The 18,739-nt window shown below is 31.8% G+C and overlaps 1 protein-coding gene across 1 annotated transcript in view; it reads left to right on the forward strand.

The window, feature by feature from the left end:
- The window catches only part of LOC132945269 (calpain-C), a 30,917-nt gene extending 12,650 nt beyond the window's left edge, over window positions 1-18,267 (forward strand). Inside the window, exons 4-14 of the mRNA XM_061014962.1 lie at window positions 3,019-3,277; window positions 11,474-11,657; window positions 14,736-14,813; window positions 14,898-15,067; window positions 15,349-15,521; window positions 15,628-15,836; window positions 15,910-16,028; window positions 16,121-16,166; window positions 16,253-16,379; window positions 16,461-16,519; window positions 17,156-18,267. Coding sequence (XP_060870945.1) covers window positions 3,019-3,277; window positions 11,474-11,657; window positions 14,736-14,813; window positions 14,898-15,067; window positions 15,349-15,521; window positions 15,628-15,836; window positions 15,910-16,028; window positions 16,121-16,166; window positions 16,253-16,379; window positions 16,461-16,519; window positions 17,156-17,506 — 1,775 coding nt within the window. The 3' untranslated portion in view covers window positions 17,507-18,267. The remainder of the gene's footprint in view (window positions 1-3,018; window positions 3,278-11,473; window positions 11,658-14,735; window positions 14,814-14,897; window positions 15,068-15,348; window positions 15,522-15,627; window positions 15,837-15,909; window positions 16,029-16,120; window positions 16,167-16,252; window positions 16,380-16,460; window positions 16,520-17,155) is intronic.
- Window positions 18,268-18,739: the final 472 nt, after the last annotated feature.

An 18,739-nucleotide genomic window follows, 5' to 3' on the forward strand; every position in this document is an offset into this window, starting at 1 on the left:
TTAATGTACCTACTTTTACTTCATGGTTTTATCTATAAACTTTTATATGTATAAATATAGTTGACATTTTAAACATACCTACCTAAGTTTTATTGAAGGCATATTATGTGGAAATTGAATTTGTTAGATCCTTTATATGAAAAAGTTATATACACTATTAACATAGATTGTGGATTAAATTATTTACTGAATATTATAATATTATTTTGGATTCAAAATTAAGAAAATATTTGGTGATATGCGCTTTTACATAATTATATATACTCTACTGGAGTAAGAGCCGTAGGACTCATAGTCGATGCTTAAGAATAAGTATTGCTTAAGGCCTTAAGCTAATTTATTTTGATAATTAAAAAAAAAAAACTTGTGATAATAACTAAAAGCAATGTTTAGTTTAAGGCAGGTCTCGACCAACCTCATATTTCAGCAATACTTGTTATTTTCTTAAGCCAAAGTCTCGTTTATGAATCTCATTTGAGTCATAAATATAGCTTAAGCAATACTTATTCTTAAGCTTCGACCATGAATACGGCCCTTAATGCTTTAAATCCGCATTATTTTATTCTAAGATTACAATATTATCTACGAATGTCGCGACTAATAATTAAACTTTTGATAATTATCCATCATTTCGAGATCAATTTTATTGTTAAACCGTGTTAATTTAAACCATGGTTAAATAGTTTAAATTGATGGTGTTATTTCGACATTATTTTCAGGTGGGAAAACTATAGAACTCTGCGGTACCTAGTTTATCATTTAATTAGAATAGTTCACCATTGTGCGGAATAATAATGTCCTAACCGAATGGTATAGTATAATAGTCCTCCCTCCCCCAACACGGTAAGTGTGCCGATCCTCCGACATGTCAAATTATCCATGTAGCCGATGAGAAGGTATTTCAACACAACGGAACTGAACGAAATTATATTATTATACACGTGGATATTGATCAAGCGTATCTGCATTTGGCGGGAACAATGTATATGTTCGTGCATTATTCGTAATAGGACATAAAATAATATTATACAAAAATATGTTTCACGATTGGAACCCACGAAAATAATAATATAACGTTACGCCGCGGGATGAAGATCCGTGTACACGACCTTGCGGTAGGATAAAAGTAAACAATATATTTTGGTTTTCGTGATTATAATAATTCAACATGGTCCGTCGGATTTCGTATAATATATTATGTATAGGTACAGCGTTCTATTATGCACGTGGCTGTGGCTTAGTCGGTACCCATTGTCAGCATCGCATACCTAAACGAGTACGTTTGTGTATACACTATAGTATCTGTCGGTGAAAATTATCCCATACAATGCTTCCCGTGATTTTACGACCACGGTGAAAATTCGAACCGCGTCGTACATAATATTTTTGAACGGCTCGTCAAAGCGATCGCATGCGAAGTCAATACCTAAGTAATAATCACAATAATTATAAACGGCCGACAGGTGCACGTGTAGTGGTTGTAGTCTACGTTTTTTATTCGTCCATACGACAAACATTTTTTCTCCACTAAATGTTAGGAACGCAAATGCGGTAATTTAAACGTCAGCCAAGAGATGTCAAGTGTATCGCGGTATACTGTGTCTCCAGAGTTATACCCATATTGCGTTCACGAGACCGGAACAAATTAGCCTGCATCACATTATTGTCTCTGCAGATTGACAAAAGATTCATCGAGAGATTTTTTCCGCGTGTGCATATTATGATACTTACGCGCATTATACTTTCAGTTGGTCGACCAACCCCGTCACAGTGGATAGGTTACCTACAGTTACTCGGTTACTGTTTGCGCATTATTTTCGCTACACGAAAAGTGTTTTGGAAAACTGTTTTGTTCAACGCGCGACTACCGAACGTATAACATCATCATAAGTAGGTACGCTATTCCAAAGTACAAACATAATATTATTATGGAATACGTGAAATTTCATAACCAACAAACTCTTCAGACCATATAATATTATTATAAGCAACGAGAATGATCACTCGCCCTATGTTGTAATATCAGCTGAACGTTCTTGTTTTGTACGGTAAAAAAACTATACAGATAATTATGTATCTATTGTAACGTTGCGATTTCAATGGCGTATGGAAAAACAAAAAACAATAATAAGAATAATACGATGGTTATTTCAATTGAATAAAGCAACAGCGTTAAAAATATAAACCTTGTTCTTTAGGTTTAAAACGGGATACCGTTTAAATTTGATTATTTTTACAAACACTAAAATATTATCTCGTATAACCTACCTGGGTACAGTGGAAGACTACAACATATAGGTGCCCAGTACAAACACTTAACTGTTTCGAATCGTCTGAAAAAATATGTCAATAGTATAATATTATATTGTATACGTAATAGGCTTATTATATTTTGTTTGTTAGCTCTTGTGGAACGGATCCAGTAATAATAGTATATACATTACGAATATTAAAAAATATAATATGTTCAATAAAATTCACTCAAATCAGCATTCGGTTTATTCCTTGCAATTAAATTCATAGTGTGGCGTGGGTAGATACTTTAATAAAAATGATAATAATTTAATTTTTTGGCTTGAAAACCAATTAGTTTGTTGTTCACTGCAGTGTAAATATATTATTATTTTTTACTATAAACTAAAATACGTGCACGATTTATCGTCCTTTTAAAGTCAGTTGAGACTCGAATCTGGGGATAATGTAATTTACCATACAATATGCATAATATTAAAATCGTCAACGAATTTCTATATTTTCCTTGTCGACATTTTTATTTTGTTCAGTCTTTCGATGTTTTATTTAATATACTATATTATATATTTCAAAAACTTTTCTTTTTTTTAAATGTTTAGTAAGATCTTATTCCAAATGAAAAACATACTTAGACTGTCTATATCGTTTCGTATTATAAATAATTACAATGCGACGGTTTTTTTTTTGTTTTTTTATAATAACCTGTTTTAAAGCTTAGATAATTAATCACTACTAATCGGACATTTTATTATGTTTGTATTGCAGGTGATAAATGGCTCGTATCTTGTCTGGGCGTGCTGTACCTTTGTAAAGGTTTGTTTTACCGCGTGGTGCCGGCCGACCAGTCGCTTTCCAGCGAAAAGGAGTACAGCGGCGTTTTCCGGTTTCGTTTGTGGTGGTGTGGCGAGTGGATGGAAGTGTTGGTCGACGACAGACTTCCAACCGTTAACAACCGGCTGGCGTTTTTGCAATCTACGCATACCGATCAGTTTTGGCCGGGACTGCTGGAAAAAGCGTACGCCAAGTAAGCATGCGCAATTAAAATAGTAATAATCGTTTATAAAATGGGTGTATACGTAGTGTTGCTATAAACAACATTTTGATAGGATTTTACTGATAGGTAGTTGGTTATATTTTTAAACATTTTTTTTTTTAAATTATTCTTGATTTATTTGCTTATTTAATAAAAATATTACAGTTAACGCCTGAAATAAGGCTCGAGTGCAGAATAACTGAAAATATATTGACAATTAAATTAAAGTAAACGCATAATATTAATAATATAGCAGTGAATTTAAGAACGACGAACCACAATTCAATAAAATAATTAAAACTAAACACCTACGTAATGATAAAAATAAATGTACGTTTAAGAGAGGGTAGTCTATGCAAATAATAAAATCATATTACATTTTTTTCTCTTTTACGTAAACCTAAAAAATACCCTACCAACCAAATCGTCTAAACATTAACAAGTATACAATTAAGTTATACGATTTAGCCTATGGGTAGGTACTATCAAAATATATCGTAAATATAATTAACCGTTTCAAAATTTAAAACTTCGCCCTTATTTTGCTGATTACATGTAAAGTTGTGTAAAGATTTCATATATTATATTATGTGACCTCGAAAAGTTCCAAGTGCAATAATTAATAAACGGTGTTGAGAAATGATTTCCAATTGATATAGGTATACTTAACATACCAATAAATAATACTTTTTAAAATTATTGTTATTGAAATACAGTATAATTTATCAAATAGGAAGTTGAGTATTCAAAGAATTTGTTCATTTATTATCAATATAATGCATTAGGTATAGGTACTTATAAAATAACAGTTTATATTTCTACAGGTAATAATTACATCTATTGGTAAAAGAAGTTGAATATAATTTAGAATAAGTAGAATAAAGCGAAGTATAACACGTATCTATAAGAGATCTTATGAAGTATATTATTATAATTTGTAATATTTGACGGAGTTATGAATAATTTAACAAAATATATTTTAAGTATAAATATATTGCGCAAAAAAATATGCGAAAAGGAGGGAAAAATTAAACATGAAGTGAGTATATGCATAATCTAAATACCAAAATGTATAATATATTATTTTATAATTAATTTCATTCGTTTTTACAACCGATTTCTTTTCAATGAGTAGGTACAATATTAATTTATTCAATATTAATAACTTCATGATCAAAATAATATAGGTAATATCTAAGCGATGAATGCATAGCCGATTCCATTTTTATTGGACTCGTGGATATACGAGTAGACGAAAACTGGCAATCGTTTGCTCGTAAAAATATGATCGTCAATCGCGTCGTCTTGCTAACAATACGTAATATAATTTGCAACATACGTGCACATGCGTGTCCAATAGTTCTTTTTCAGCCTCGTTGAACTTCCTACGCCTCAGATGGTTTATCATAATATTTTATTTTGTACGGGAGCGTTTGTAACAAAGGCGACATGCTGACAATTTAACATAATATTATTTCTGACGGTCGAATCGTATATAGGTACTATACATTTTATAACGATTCGAGATTCAAAATAATAATATTATATTTGATATTTTATACGCGTTACCCCGAGACAGCAATGAAAAATAATGACTTTGCTTATTTTTGTTTGGTTTTTTTTTTTTTGATTTTTATTCGTCATTGAAGAATATTACATATTGTTTTATTAAGTGAGAGAATAGCAATAAAAACACGAAACGAGATTTTTTACAAAATTTACTACACGCCGGCCGACCAGACGGAAGCAGCGACAGTGTTTGTGAAAGTGGAATAGACGCTCATAATATTACAGGTAGTTGTTATCCCTTATTTCAGAGTAGGTAATAACAATTAGACGCAAAATACTTTGCATTGCAATATTTTATAGTTTTCGTATGGTCTTCGAACTCTGTTGCGCATATATTTTAAACCGTACATTATATAGGTAGGTACGCGTGTTTACCTGCACAACGGATTAAACGTTTAAATCGCTTAGTGCAGCCGTGTGGTTTTAAAATATAATATTATTATTTCTTTCGGATACATGTAACGTGCATACACAATATTATTGTGATATTATTTCTCCGTCCGTATTATACCAAACTATATACGCTTACGTTTTTCTTTCTCACTAGACACGGAGATCGGTGTCTGAAAAAATAACATCTCAAAAACTCGTCTACTTGAATTATTTAAATTCCGACCGGGCACGTTCCCCGTCAACGGGTATCGTATAAATTAATTCCTTGCCTCGCCGTATTGCATTTTGATTGATACCAGTTCATATACAATTTTATACACCTGCGGTCATTTTAGAAACCTGTCGGTCGCTCGATACGCGGTCCCGGCGCAGCGCACAATGCGATCGCTTACTTAGAAATTTGTGAAAACTACTACGGTCGGGTGTCGTCGCCGATCATAATAATAATAATAATATATAGTTTAGTTAATATAGTTAATATATATATTGTTCCCAACTCGGAGTCGCACAACGGCTGAGAAAATAATATAATAATTATTGTTGGTGTCGTAATAATAATATTATATTATAGTAAATATCCGTCGACGCGAATATTTTGTCAAATCGCTAATTAATTATCACGACAGTTCCACATAATAATGATAGTATTAATAATAATAATAATAACTATATTATGATCCAATATGAATAATAATGAACGGCGAGCGGTCACCGGACTTGGACAGATGACCTTGGGTGTTTCCTTTAGCCCACGCCGCCATCAATACACGCCGAAAATGGACTCGACGAGAATTAAAATAATATAATAATACACGAACTTGCCTACTGCCATTATATAGTGTCCGCGCAGAAACGGTTTTTCCTTATTACTGTAAATTGCAATGATGTTGTGTCGATGGACTCTGTGGGAGTTGGCTGTTCATCGGTGGTGGTGGTGGTGGTAGTGGTGTGTTAATCGAACACGATATTTAGAATAATTGCGCTATTTTGGTCGTTGGGCATCGATGCAGTCAGTCGGAGAAAAAAAATTTAAATATCTATATAATAATATGGTCAAGACACCGGATAATTAACATCGCTCGTGCAGAGGTAACATAAAATATAAAGAAGATTACACACGTTTATTATACACTATCAAAAATTCAGCTGTTTCCAACCCGTGCCCAAAAGAATTTTTAAAAAGTATGCGCACCGTGTTTCGAAATTTTTTTTTAATAATCCATTTTTTAAAAAGATGCTTTCCCGCATGGGGAAGAACTAAAATAATGGATATGGATTATACGATGTACGTTTATATAATATATATGCTATGCAGACAAATATTCGAAATTGAAAGTGGTTAAATAAAAAGTTCAATAAATCAGCCTGATATTGTTGTTCTGGTATTAAAATATAAGCAACGACAAATTTCACATAAAATTAAAAATTAAGATTTTTTTTTACTTGTGTAACTTACCTGCTTTTTATTTATAGCTTAGGTATACAAAACAAATCTTAAGTAGTATAACCAATATTATTAAAAAAATTGTATAGTTATATAAACAATATTCAAACCTAATCTAATGTTTTCAAACTCCTCTTAATTCAGCTTTTAGAATGGACGTGTTAAACTGTTATGCCTTATCCTATTGATCATAAAAATGTCAAGTGGTATACTCGGTGACCGGAACCGCTGATCCGTATAATATTATGTTATATACAATAATAATGTGCGACGTTTGAAAAATCTTCGATTGCTGCAGTAAAACGGCGACGGTCGTACACAATACATACTACCTATATAATAATATAATATCTGAAAGTGAACTTCAGTGTCATACGCGTATAATATTATACAGGTTGACGCCACGCGGTAGTAACATAATATTATCGTTGTTAATATTTTTTAGTATTTTTTTTTCGCATTTCGCCGTGATCACACGTCGAAATCATGACGTGTTCCAATGCGTCATCGCGTATTATATTATACCAATCACGTGGTCTACCCAAACGATAATATGATAAATGACGATATCCGATCGCATAAATTGAGCCCGAAGACATAATGCGCGCATCGTGATAGTGATCCTGGAAGGGGTCGCTGTACCCAAGAGATTTGTTCGTACCCAATGTTTGGTTCCTGCAAGACTGCGTGTAAGATGCAGTTCAGGCTCTGACGGTGCAATCGCACAATCGCACTAAAAAGTTACAACGTGATCGCTGCAACTGTCGAGTTCATCCGACACAATAATACCATAATAACATTATAACATATTTTTCGAAAACATAAATTAAAATATAATAATAACGAGCCCGAGGCACGTCTGTGATGTGTACGATATATACGAACAATTAACAAAAGGTATAGGTAAGGTATACATTATTTATAACCCGGTACCTATAATTCTGCGGAGATTGCAACGTATTAAAACCTCCGGAAATCGAGTGAACAACTAAATTACTCCGTGAAAAGTCGATTTCGCACAGTAGGTAATGTTAACATATCTAACATAATATAACGTGTATACCTACACACTGTGCCGTGTGACGGTGCATCGAATTATTTAGGTTTTATATTATACATATTATTATACCTGCGTATAATAATAATGTAGACCGATGATCTACGATTTTGATATTTATTTAATTTCAAAACATGATCCATAGTTGTACGATTAACGAATAATAATACATGTAATCAAATAATCCAAATAACAAGTATTATAGTTGGTAGATGGGTGGAGGTTGTCTCTTACGAACAAATTGATTGTCTTATTTTAGTAAAAAAAAAACCAAGTAGGCAAATAAATTATTTACAAGTTTTCGTATATAGATATAATCAAAATAATTATTATAAATTCAAATGACGTCGATGAAAATATTTATAAGTACCTATATGAAGTTTCGATAAAATACGATTTAACCTGACATAAGATACTTAACAAATACTTACTTACCTATTAATAATAACATAATATGCAGGCTTAACGATTTTATTATTTCTTGTGTGTTGCATTTTATTCTCATTTCTCGTGTTCATCAACAACAGTAAACAAAATCTAAAGTATTGATCAATAAATAATGACGAACGATCTTGACGTACCTGTTAAATAGCTAGTTTAAAAAAAAAACACAACTAATTTTTATTTCCGTAAACAGCAAAGTAAAAATATATTATAAACTGTCGTAACTATAATTTTTTTTTTTTTTGATGCTGTGTAATTATAATCTATATTATATTTGTAATAATATAATGGTTATTTATAAGTAGGGCAGAAGACTTGTAGCTCTAAAAAATCACCAAATATGCACTTAAATATACAAAATATGCATTAAAAATATGCACTTAAATATATAAAATATGCATTTTAAAATGAATATTTTTGAACAAAAAACAAAAATTTTTTGTAGGTACCTATTATTTTAATGAATACATTTTATTTACAACTTTATTTAACAACTTACAAGTTACAATTAATTATTTGAGTTATGTGGATTTATTTTATGGGTTTTCTTATATGGATACTTCTTCAAAACTTTCAACTTTCAACTTCTTCAACTACTAAAGAACAATTGACAAAATATTTTTGTTTTAAATTTTTAAGATTAACACCAATTTTTACCTTGGAAGTTACCTACATTGAACAATAAGATGTTTTTTTCAAATTTTTTCTATTGTCAGCTAACGGCACTTTGAACATTGAAAAGAACGTTCAGCATCAACGGAATTTATAAGAGCATAATATTTAAAATATGCTAAATCGTCAAAACTCAAGATTTCAGGTATTCTGACCATTAAAGTTTCTTCTCCAGATAAAATTTTTGAAATTTGAGCTAATATTTGGTAACCTTTATTTTGTCTAAAAGATTCATCTTTTATTGAATCATTTTTCCCACTGTACCGCGGGTACTTGATTCAATTTTTAAAAAAACGTCTTCAATTATTTTTTGGTGGTTTATATTTATTGGTGTTCGAAATAATAACATGCGGCTTTTACTCATGATCCGCACCTAGTAATTATAGGTTCCAGAGGAAGTGAAGATCAGGCGCTGATCAAAATTTAAAACAATTTTAAATTCAACGTTATTTTTGTTGTAAAAATAAATTATAAAAAACGTTGACTAAAAAATAGTGATGAATAATTTAAAATATGCATCGAAGAGTACAAAATGGAAAAATGTATGCTCTAAAAACCAAAAAATCGCAAAATATGCATTAATATGCACAATAATTTTTTTAAACTAGCTTTGTGGAAGCATGAAACGTACTTGTTTCGCACTCTGCTATTTTTGTGACTGTGCAAAAAAAATATGCAAATGCTACAAGTCCTCGGCCCTATTTATAAGCTTCAAGAATATAGATTCATATAGCTTTGCGGAAACAATGTTATTCAAATTTATTTTTGGCCATTATTGCCTATTATATATTAGGTATATTATAATATAGAGTGGCATATTTTTTTTTCATCGTCCAATCACTGCGATTTCGCTTTATTCGCAATAATCAAAATAATAATAATAATAACAATGATCACAATATTAAACAGACCATCCTCGTTTCGTTCAAAATCGAAAATTAATTTTATTTATTTGTTGCATAAGATTATAAATAACAAAACACTATAATATAACATCTTACAACCATATGAAATCCACCGCATACCGATCGAGACTGGAAAGTGATACAAACGTTCGCAATGCGCAGAGTGTTACATTATACGAATACGCATTTTAAACGATCGTGTCCTGTGTATCGTTAATCGATCACTTTCGAATCGTATATTCAAAATGGAAAACGAACGACGACGAAACGCGTTTTGCCAATGAACTTGAATCCTGCTGCTCCGCAGTTGACCATCAATAACACTATATGTATACACCGCGAGTGCATTATCGTCCTGTTATTTTAATGTGACCGGCAACCGCTTTCGGCGCTATTTGATATTGACCCGTTTCGGGATATTATTGTGAAAGTATTCAAACCACAGCATGGTTTAAGTTGAAATTAAGCGTATGTTCGAAATGTAATCGTCGCGGTTTAACCATTAAATACGAGACAACGCGATAATAATATATTATTTTTATTTCACGTTCGGTAAATGTGCATTTTGAAAATAATTACGCACAACAATGTAATAATAATATTATAATATATGATATAAATGACTTGAAATTAGTTGTGTATAGTTTTATTAATTATTATCACCCGTGTATAATGTAATAATGCAAAAAGACAACATATTTTCTTAGAATATTTTCATATTTTACAACACTTTACGTTACCAAATCACCGAATTAGTTAAATCTACAAAAAGTCATAAACATTTTATTGCTGATAACTATATTATCACATTATATTGTTCAACGAAACACTTCAATGAAACCTCTTATTATATTCTCATATTATGTTAAACTAATTATTATGGTTTTATATTTTCGAAAGTGTGTTTTTTTCGATTCTGCGTGATGCGGCGAGGGAGTGTCTGGTATTTTAATGTGATATTTCTGTTTACATGGTTTTGATTTTAGAAAACATTTTTCTGGTACGATAGAAGGAACATAAACAATGTAATAATATCAATACATCTCCAAGTTTAGTTTATTAGTCAACAATTCTTGTTTTAATCTCTATACTAAAATACAAGTACCTACGGCCAAACAAACAAAAATAAATAAAATAGTATGTGTATAGTAATAGTATATGTATTGGGTAAACTGGACAATGTTTAGAATTGTTTTTAAAACGCAATTTTAACCATTGCTTTCAAGTCTAAAGACGTGTATGTTATAGTATCCAACAAAACTATTGTAACTAATTCACTTTTAGATTTTATGTGGAGTTAGAGGAAATGTATACCTACTTAATTTTATAGCAATGAGACTTGTAAAAATTATGTCACGAACCAAATTTCACTGGTTTAAAATTACGAGCGTCTACGTATATGTAGTTAATTTATTCTCGTGCTAATAACGTGTACAAAATAATAATAATACAATGAATAAATAAATTCTAATAAGTTTAATAAATATGTTCTATTTATTGTCAAAGAATTCATTATAATCATTTGTTTCACAATATTTAAATTGCATTTCATAACAAAAATATAAACAATCATAATATATTGCTGCAATAAATGAGGTATTTAGACTCGTATAAGTTGTGATGTCTGGGTATTAGGTGTTGAATAAAATATACACATAGTTGGTTATATAAGTTATATAAGTCATAATGAAATTTTTGCTCAGATTACATGGTTCGTACGAAGCTCTCAAGTATGGTACTCTTCTGGACGGACTCGCTGATCTGACTGGCGGAATCACGGAAAGCATTAATATCCGACAAGACCAAACCACTTGCGGTAGAATGATTGGGAAAATGTTGGATATGACATCTATTGTCACATGCACAGTACAACCGGTCTCACCTCAGGTATTAATGATTGTCCAGTCGTTTAAACAATTATATACAAAATAAACGTTTCTGAAAAATATATTATACACACCACAATAATGATATATTATTGGTACTTACTACGTGCTTATATATAGCTATTATACCCGGCATGCGGGTAATAGCTATAACATAATATCTGCATCGACATCGTAGAACTTAAAATATAGATGATATTATTACGATTTATAATATCATCAAAGTTCTATTATATTGTGGACTGGTATGATATATAATTATATCTCGCAGATGAAAACATAAAAATATGCTCGACGTGTTTAAGATGATAACAGCGTATACATTATGTATCGTGTTATAAATCATTTTTATGTCAAGGTCTCTCTGAACAATATTCTTTTATATAATTACACATTGGTGCGTATATACACTATAAAATATAGAGTAGACGCTTTCGGATATAGTTAGAAATAATTCGTGTTCGAGCGTGTGTTGCATGTCTTCTGCAGCCACGTTTCGAACGCGCAGTGTTATTTTCACCACTTATTAATTTTAATTATTTACGTATAAGTTTATTATTAAAAAATAAATAAAAAAAAAAACGTACACAATGATAAAACTACAAAGTATGGAAAAAAAACTAATTTACGTTCGAGTGAAAGCCTTTCACAATTTTCAAATCGCAAACGAGGTACTTTTCGTTAATGGTAACAAATATAATTTAATAAATGCGTGCGTACAATAGACAATTATTATTTCCCAAGTCCCAAGAGGGAACGCGCAGGTAACTTAGTGCCCTGCAACTAAATTTTATTAATATACATAATATTATTTAATAACAGGAAGAACCACGACGACGTGCTACTTATACCTATATCATAGTAGCGTATAATTTATATTTTTACATAAATTAAAAGAATCACTCTGATTTTAACGTTTAACGATATATCACTATATTAATATAGTTCTGACCATAGATAGCACATTATTATTATTACCATCGTTTTCGTTTAACACTTAAAAATTATTACGCCAATACGATAATATTCTAAATATCGGTTTCCCTAACTGTGCCAATTTAAAACAATACGAATTTGATTCTCGCTGAAGCCCGAGCACTCGCGATTCGCAGCGATGCGTCGGTATTCCACCGCGATAATGATCTTCTTAGTCGAATTAACATTTAGTATCATAGATTCTAGTAGTTTCTCTTTCCGACCCGTGTTCGTTTAATTACCACTAAGCTAGTTTCGTTTGTTTAATTACAAGTTTCTTCGGATGTTATGATTGTTATTATTATTAAGATATTTTTATACTTGTGAAATCCACGAAAAAACAATTAGAATTTCACTAGAAAATGAAATCAAACCGTTTATGTTGATAAAACAATATAATTGCGTAAGTAAAAATGATTCTTGTAATCTTGTTGAAAAAAATTAATAAAATAAACATTAGGTACCGCATCACGATGCGGGATTCTGGTTAGGTTTCTAAAATGATTTCAGAAACTTGGCGAGTATTCAAGTTAGTTCAAATAAAATACGACAATAAATTGGGCACTTATATCGTCAAAGCATTTTTAGTAGTAAAATTGTTTTAAAATTCAATCATACATTATTATACCCAATATTACGATAAAATCACATAGGTAGATAAATAAATACATTTGCAGCGTGTGTGAATAGTAGCGAGATATAATTACGAATACATTATATCGTAAATTTGAACCTACATGTAAAATTTGAAGATACCTGCAGTAATTTACATATTTTTAAATGAAAAATTTACAAAAATTTTGAAATTATATTGTACCTATACTTTCACGATAAGTACCTACATTATAATATAGTTTTCAGACAAGTCAAAAGTATACAATATTGTTTGTCAAAGTAGAAGGTACCCATCTATTTTATTCATAGCACGTCATGTTTTCATATACCTACTCGTTCCTATTAAGTATCAGTAATTAGTAACTCACAGCCTTACTTTGTAGCCTGTTGTACTTGGATAACTGCAAGATATACTCCCTGAAGTTGGCGAACCTCTTTAGCGAGTTCAAAGCCTCTTAAGACTGTCGTGGTCATGTGTTATATAATATAATGGCCTTCGGACATTCCCTTAAAAGGAACCTAGTAATACCGATTTTCAGGATATCTTAGTTCCAATCACGTCTAAGACAATAAAAGAAAACGTGTCAACAAATCACTTTTCATAAGAAGGTTGTTGCAAATATTTATCATCGGCAGATCATTTATTTTTACTTTTTAATTCATATATGTTCAACAAGTAAATATTATTGTTAATTCTTTTCTCTCGGTATTTTTCCATAACGGTATTATTTTGTTAGTTTGTTGTGAAAAATATAAAATTATGATAGTTTCACGTTTATGATTATTTCGTTCGATAAAATACTTAACTAATCGAACGAATACAATATTCTACGCGCCAAATAGTGTTTATAATTATATACGTCAATGTTACGACGATAACACGTCTTGGAGGCACTACATTATTATTATTATTATTATTATTCATAAAGCCAGTTTTCCTATTGAGTTCGCATCGTGAACTTACATCGATAGCATAACGAATTGTGTTCACCCAGATCAATAAGGTATATTCAAAGCTATGTTATTAATAAATAAATACATTGAACACATAACAACCTACATTGCAAATTTGCGTGCAGACTCGGCCGATATTCACTACTCTTTTATTACCCAATATTTGCACCGTTAAATTGTTTTTTAGCTATGCAAATCATTTATATTTACTTTGCATTAATATTACACAGGTTTAGGTTTATTATATACTATTGAAATTTTAGTATAATATGTACTTGACAAGTTTAATTTTTCAAAGCCAACAGTTATTATTATCTTTATGGTTTTATGGTAGGTAGGTAGGAGGCACTTACATTATGTTTCTATTAGTTTATTTATGATGTAATTATACAAACATATTTGACCCCAATTTTATATTCCCGTGGCCTGTTTTATATATCTTTGTAAATCATCGTGTTGATCGCGTGTACCTTTATATGTGTATATAACTATAGAATAGAGGTAATATTATAACAAATTAAAATATATTTTTCAGGCAAATAAAAGCGTACCAGAAAAACTAACAAACGGCATTCAGATCGGAATCAATTACAGGCTGTGCACCGTGGAAAGGGTATGTCGATTGATGTACCAACCTATTCATTTTTCACCGGAAATATTGTTATTTTTATTGTTCCCTTTGTGATTAAACCGGTAGTTGGAAACGTACAAAAACGAGCCAATACAATTGTTCAAATTGCGACAGCCCGGCGGTACCGGCTCCGAGTATAACGGTCCGTGGTCCAGGGATTCCGACGATTGGGACAATGTTCCGCACAAAGAAAAAGAACGCATAAACGCCATTCATCTGATGGAAGGAGAATTTTGGTATTGCACATCACTATTATAAACATGTGTTATTTAATACAGTGAAACTTCCATAATAAACTTTCTTTTAATAAAATTGTCTGTAGTTGAACGAAATATTTTTGAAAACCAAACCAATTAGAACCAAATTCATTTAATTCTATATTTAACGAAATTCTCTATAGTACGAATTTTCTTTGTTGACCATGAGGACTTCATAGTATGGAAGTGGCACCGTATTACGATATTGCACTCGTCAAACCTGGCCGTCGATGATTGACCGTGGGTTTTATGTATTTCAGGATGAATTATAACGAATTCGTGAAGACTTTTACACACGTTGAAATGGTACACTTGGACAGTGACACCAGCCGAGACGAACCGTCTCTGCATCACAAGAGGACGTGGCAAATGCGTCTTCATCAGGGTACTTGGCAAAGAGGTGTGACGGCCGGAGGATGTCGAAATAATCCAGGTAATGGCGGTATATTTTATTTCGCGTATAATATAAACTCATTGTGCCTACGTCTTAGGCACATCCGTATGAGTACAGGATTTGATTTAATTTGTTGTTTTTTTAGAAACTTTTCACATTAACCCGCAACTCCATTTAATCTTGAGCGAAATGGAAGAAGTTGTAATTTCATTAAACCAACACAGCATTATGGAACCTAAAGTGATCGGTTTCACGTCGTACTCGTTACCAAAAGCGTGTATGGACTCGACGGGCAAAGATTTCTTCAAAAAAAACAAATCACTAGTTAACTCGCAATACACGAACAGCAGACAAGTAAGAGAATAATATAATAAGTTTTATTCATTCGCGGGTAGTTAATTAGGGATTGCTCATAATATTTTTCTAGGTAAGTCACCGATGCTTTTTGGACCAGGGTGGTTATTTGATAATACCTACCACGTTTGAACCAGGTCAAGAATCGGGATTCACGTTGAGAGTGTATTCGAGCAAACCATTAAAACTCAAGTAAGCTTTGTTCAAGCACTGTAAATATCTTCATAATAAATTATCATTATTAATATGATAATATTATAATATCATCGGGTTTTATTTTTCAGAATACTTGACACTGTTCCCTCGCTATTGAAATCAGCAATAATGAAGGTATGTACATTATAATATTACTAATCGTGTCTACTATTATGTCAAATCAGTGTGCGCAATAAAACCAATTGAATTAACATATTTAGGCACCAGTAAATTTGGATGGCAAGACGTTTGTCCAATACGAATCAGTGTTCCTACAGCTGGCCGACGAGCACAGGACAGTGAATGCATTCGAACTCCAAGAGCTCCTAGACGCCTGTCTGCCAAATGGTGAATTAAAATAATAAATTGCTCTTGTTTATTTTGGATGATCAATAATACGATATTTTTTTGTGATTTACATTATTACAGATTACATAAAGAGTTGTGCTAGCATGGAAGTCTGCCGGCAAGTAGTCATCACGCTAGATGTGAGTTTTCACTTTTAAATATTATTTCGTGTTCGTGCAATGTGTGTTGATCATTTGCTTAAATAAATACTTAGGTTTGCGACCAGCTCTGGGAATATAATATGTACATATATATACTGTGTTAATGCGATGTTTATAAGATGAATAAAAATATTAGTGAATGTGTATGCGTAATAAGGCAGGGAAATTAAATTTTATAACTAATAAAAGGTTCTCATATTGTAATTAAAACAAATATGTTTTCTCCTTGGCTGCTGTTTCCGCGAGTAATTACTAATTAGTATTTAGCACACATATTATTATATTTTACAATAATATTATTTGTGCACAGTGGTCGATGTCGTATTGTCGTTACTCGCCTTAATGCATTGTAATAATATTATGTATTCGTCACATCGTTAAATAATTTGAAAATGGCACAGGGACAATCGTGCATGCGATGTAGGTACCACATCTGAAGGGCATCGAAAAAATTTCAAATCATATCTTGAATAAATCGTTGCGCAGTGTTGATCTATAAACGGAATGAGGGTCATCAGATCGACGGAAGATTGGGGGGGGGAGGGAGGGGCATAATGCGTACCTCTAAACAAGAAGTCCGTCTTGAATGCGTTTTAATTAAAATTTTATTCGCAGAGCACGGGCAGCGGACGACTGAAGTTCAACGACTTCAAGGACCTGATGTGCAGCCTCAAGTATTGGCAGACGGTGTTCAAGAATCACTCGAAAGACAAGACTGGCATTCTGAAAGCCGAACGGCTGAAGGACGCGCTCCTGGAGGTGGGCTTCCAGGTGAACACCGAAGTGTTGTCGATCCTCATACTCAGGTACATGCGGAAAGACGGCACCTTGAGGTTCGGCGATTTCGTTTCCGCCATCCTGCACCTGAGCATCGCGTTCAATCTGTTCGAGTCGAAGGATCCACTCCTCAACGGCAACATCAAGCTAAACCTGGCCGAATGGCTCAAATCCGCGTTCGTTTGCTGACGCACGCGGCGGTCCTTTGCTCAATTCATTTATTGTTTGTTTGTTTAATTTTTTTTTTTTTTTGTTTGTATTTTGCCCGACACAAGCCCAATTGTGATTATATAATATTTTGTATACCTTCCTCGACTGTAAACTTTTATTTTATTTCGTTGCGAATATTATAACAATCACTAATTTATCGTTAATATTATACTCTCTTCGAAGTCAAAACGGACAACAACGCTACGCATAGTATAATAATATTATTATTATACTAAAAATTGGTTGCGATTGCCGTTTTGGCTTTCAGTTATATGTATATGTTATGTATCAGAGAACCAATGTATAATATAGTAACGTATTATTTTAAATTCGACGTTACTACACCTATTGTATAAATAGTTTATAGATATTGTTTTTTTAAAATTATTATAAAATTTAACTAAATCGTTGTTTACGTCATAATTGTTAAGTATTATTTTACTTTATAGACCAGTTTTGGAAAAAAAAAAATCTCATACTATACTTAACATAATTTATTATTATTTAGTTTAATCCTATACATTGTAAGTAAATCAACCTAATCAATTAGGAAATTGTTAAGTTTTTAGATGATTTATCAAAATAAACGTGAACGAGTATTTTGTTTTTGTGTCACTTGAAACAAGATAAGTAAAATATTCTGTTAAGTAGGTAAATATATACGTAGTATGACTTTTTAAATTATATTTTGACTGCCTATTATGTGATAATTGAAAGTCAAAAAGAAGTTTTCGAAAATGGTAATATAATTTATTAAATTAAGTTTAACATTATATAGTATTTATTAGTATTAATTATACTCTTATAAAATACTATAATATGTATAAATATAGGATTTACAATTCAAATAGCTGCACGATATATTATCGGGAAATGTACCTACTTTATTTCGGAGCTCTAGGCCCACTCTAAAACCCAGTTGTCAGTGGTCACTTGAGAAATGAAAACCTCGTGTCGTAGACGTATCGGTCGGCTCGTAATTGGAAATCGGAAAATTAATTGAAAAATAAAAAATAATATATTATTACTAGTGACGAAAACTAGTGATCGTCGTGAACGGTTGTTCGCGTACCCGTTGAAGAGTCGAAAACGGTGGCCGATAGATGGCGCTGCCGTTATCCTCCTCACTCGTTGACGGGATACCTTGAGTTTTCCAGACTTACAGACGGCTGCAGTAAATGCACGACCTAAATTATGTAATTTTGATGTTGA

This window comes from Metopolophium dirhodum, chromosome 5, assembly GCF_019925205.1.
Source record: "Metopolophium dirhodum isolate CAU chromosome 5, ASM1992520v1, whole genome shotgun sequence".
NCBI classification, from domain to species: domain Eukaryota; kingdom Metazoa; phylum Arthropoda; class Insecta; order Hemiptera; family Aphididae; genus Metopolophium; species Metopolophium dirhodum.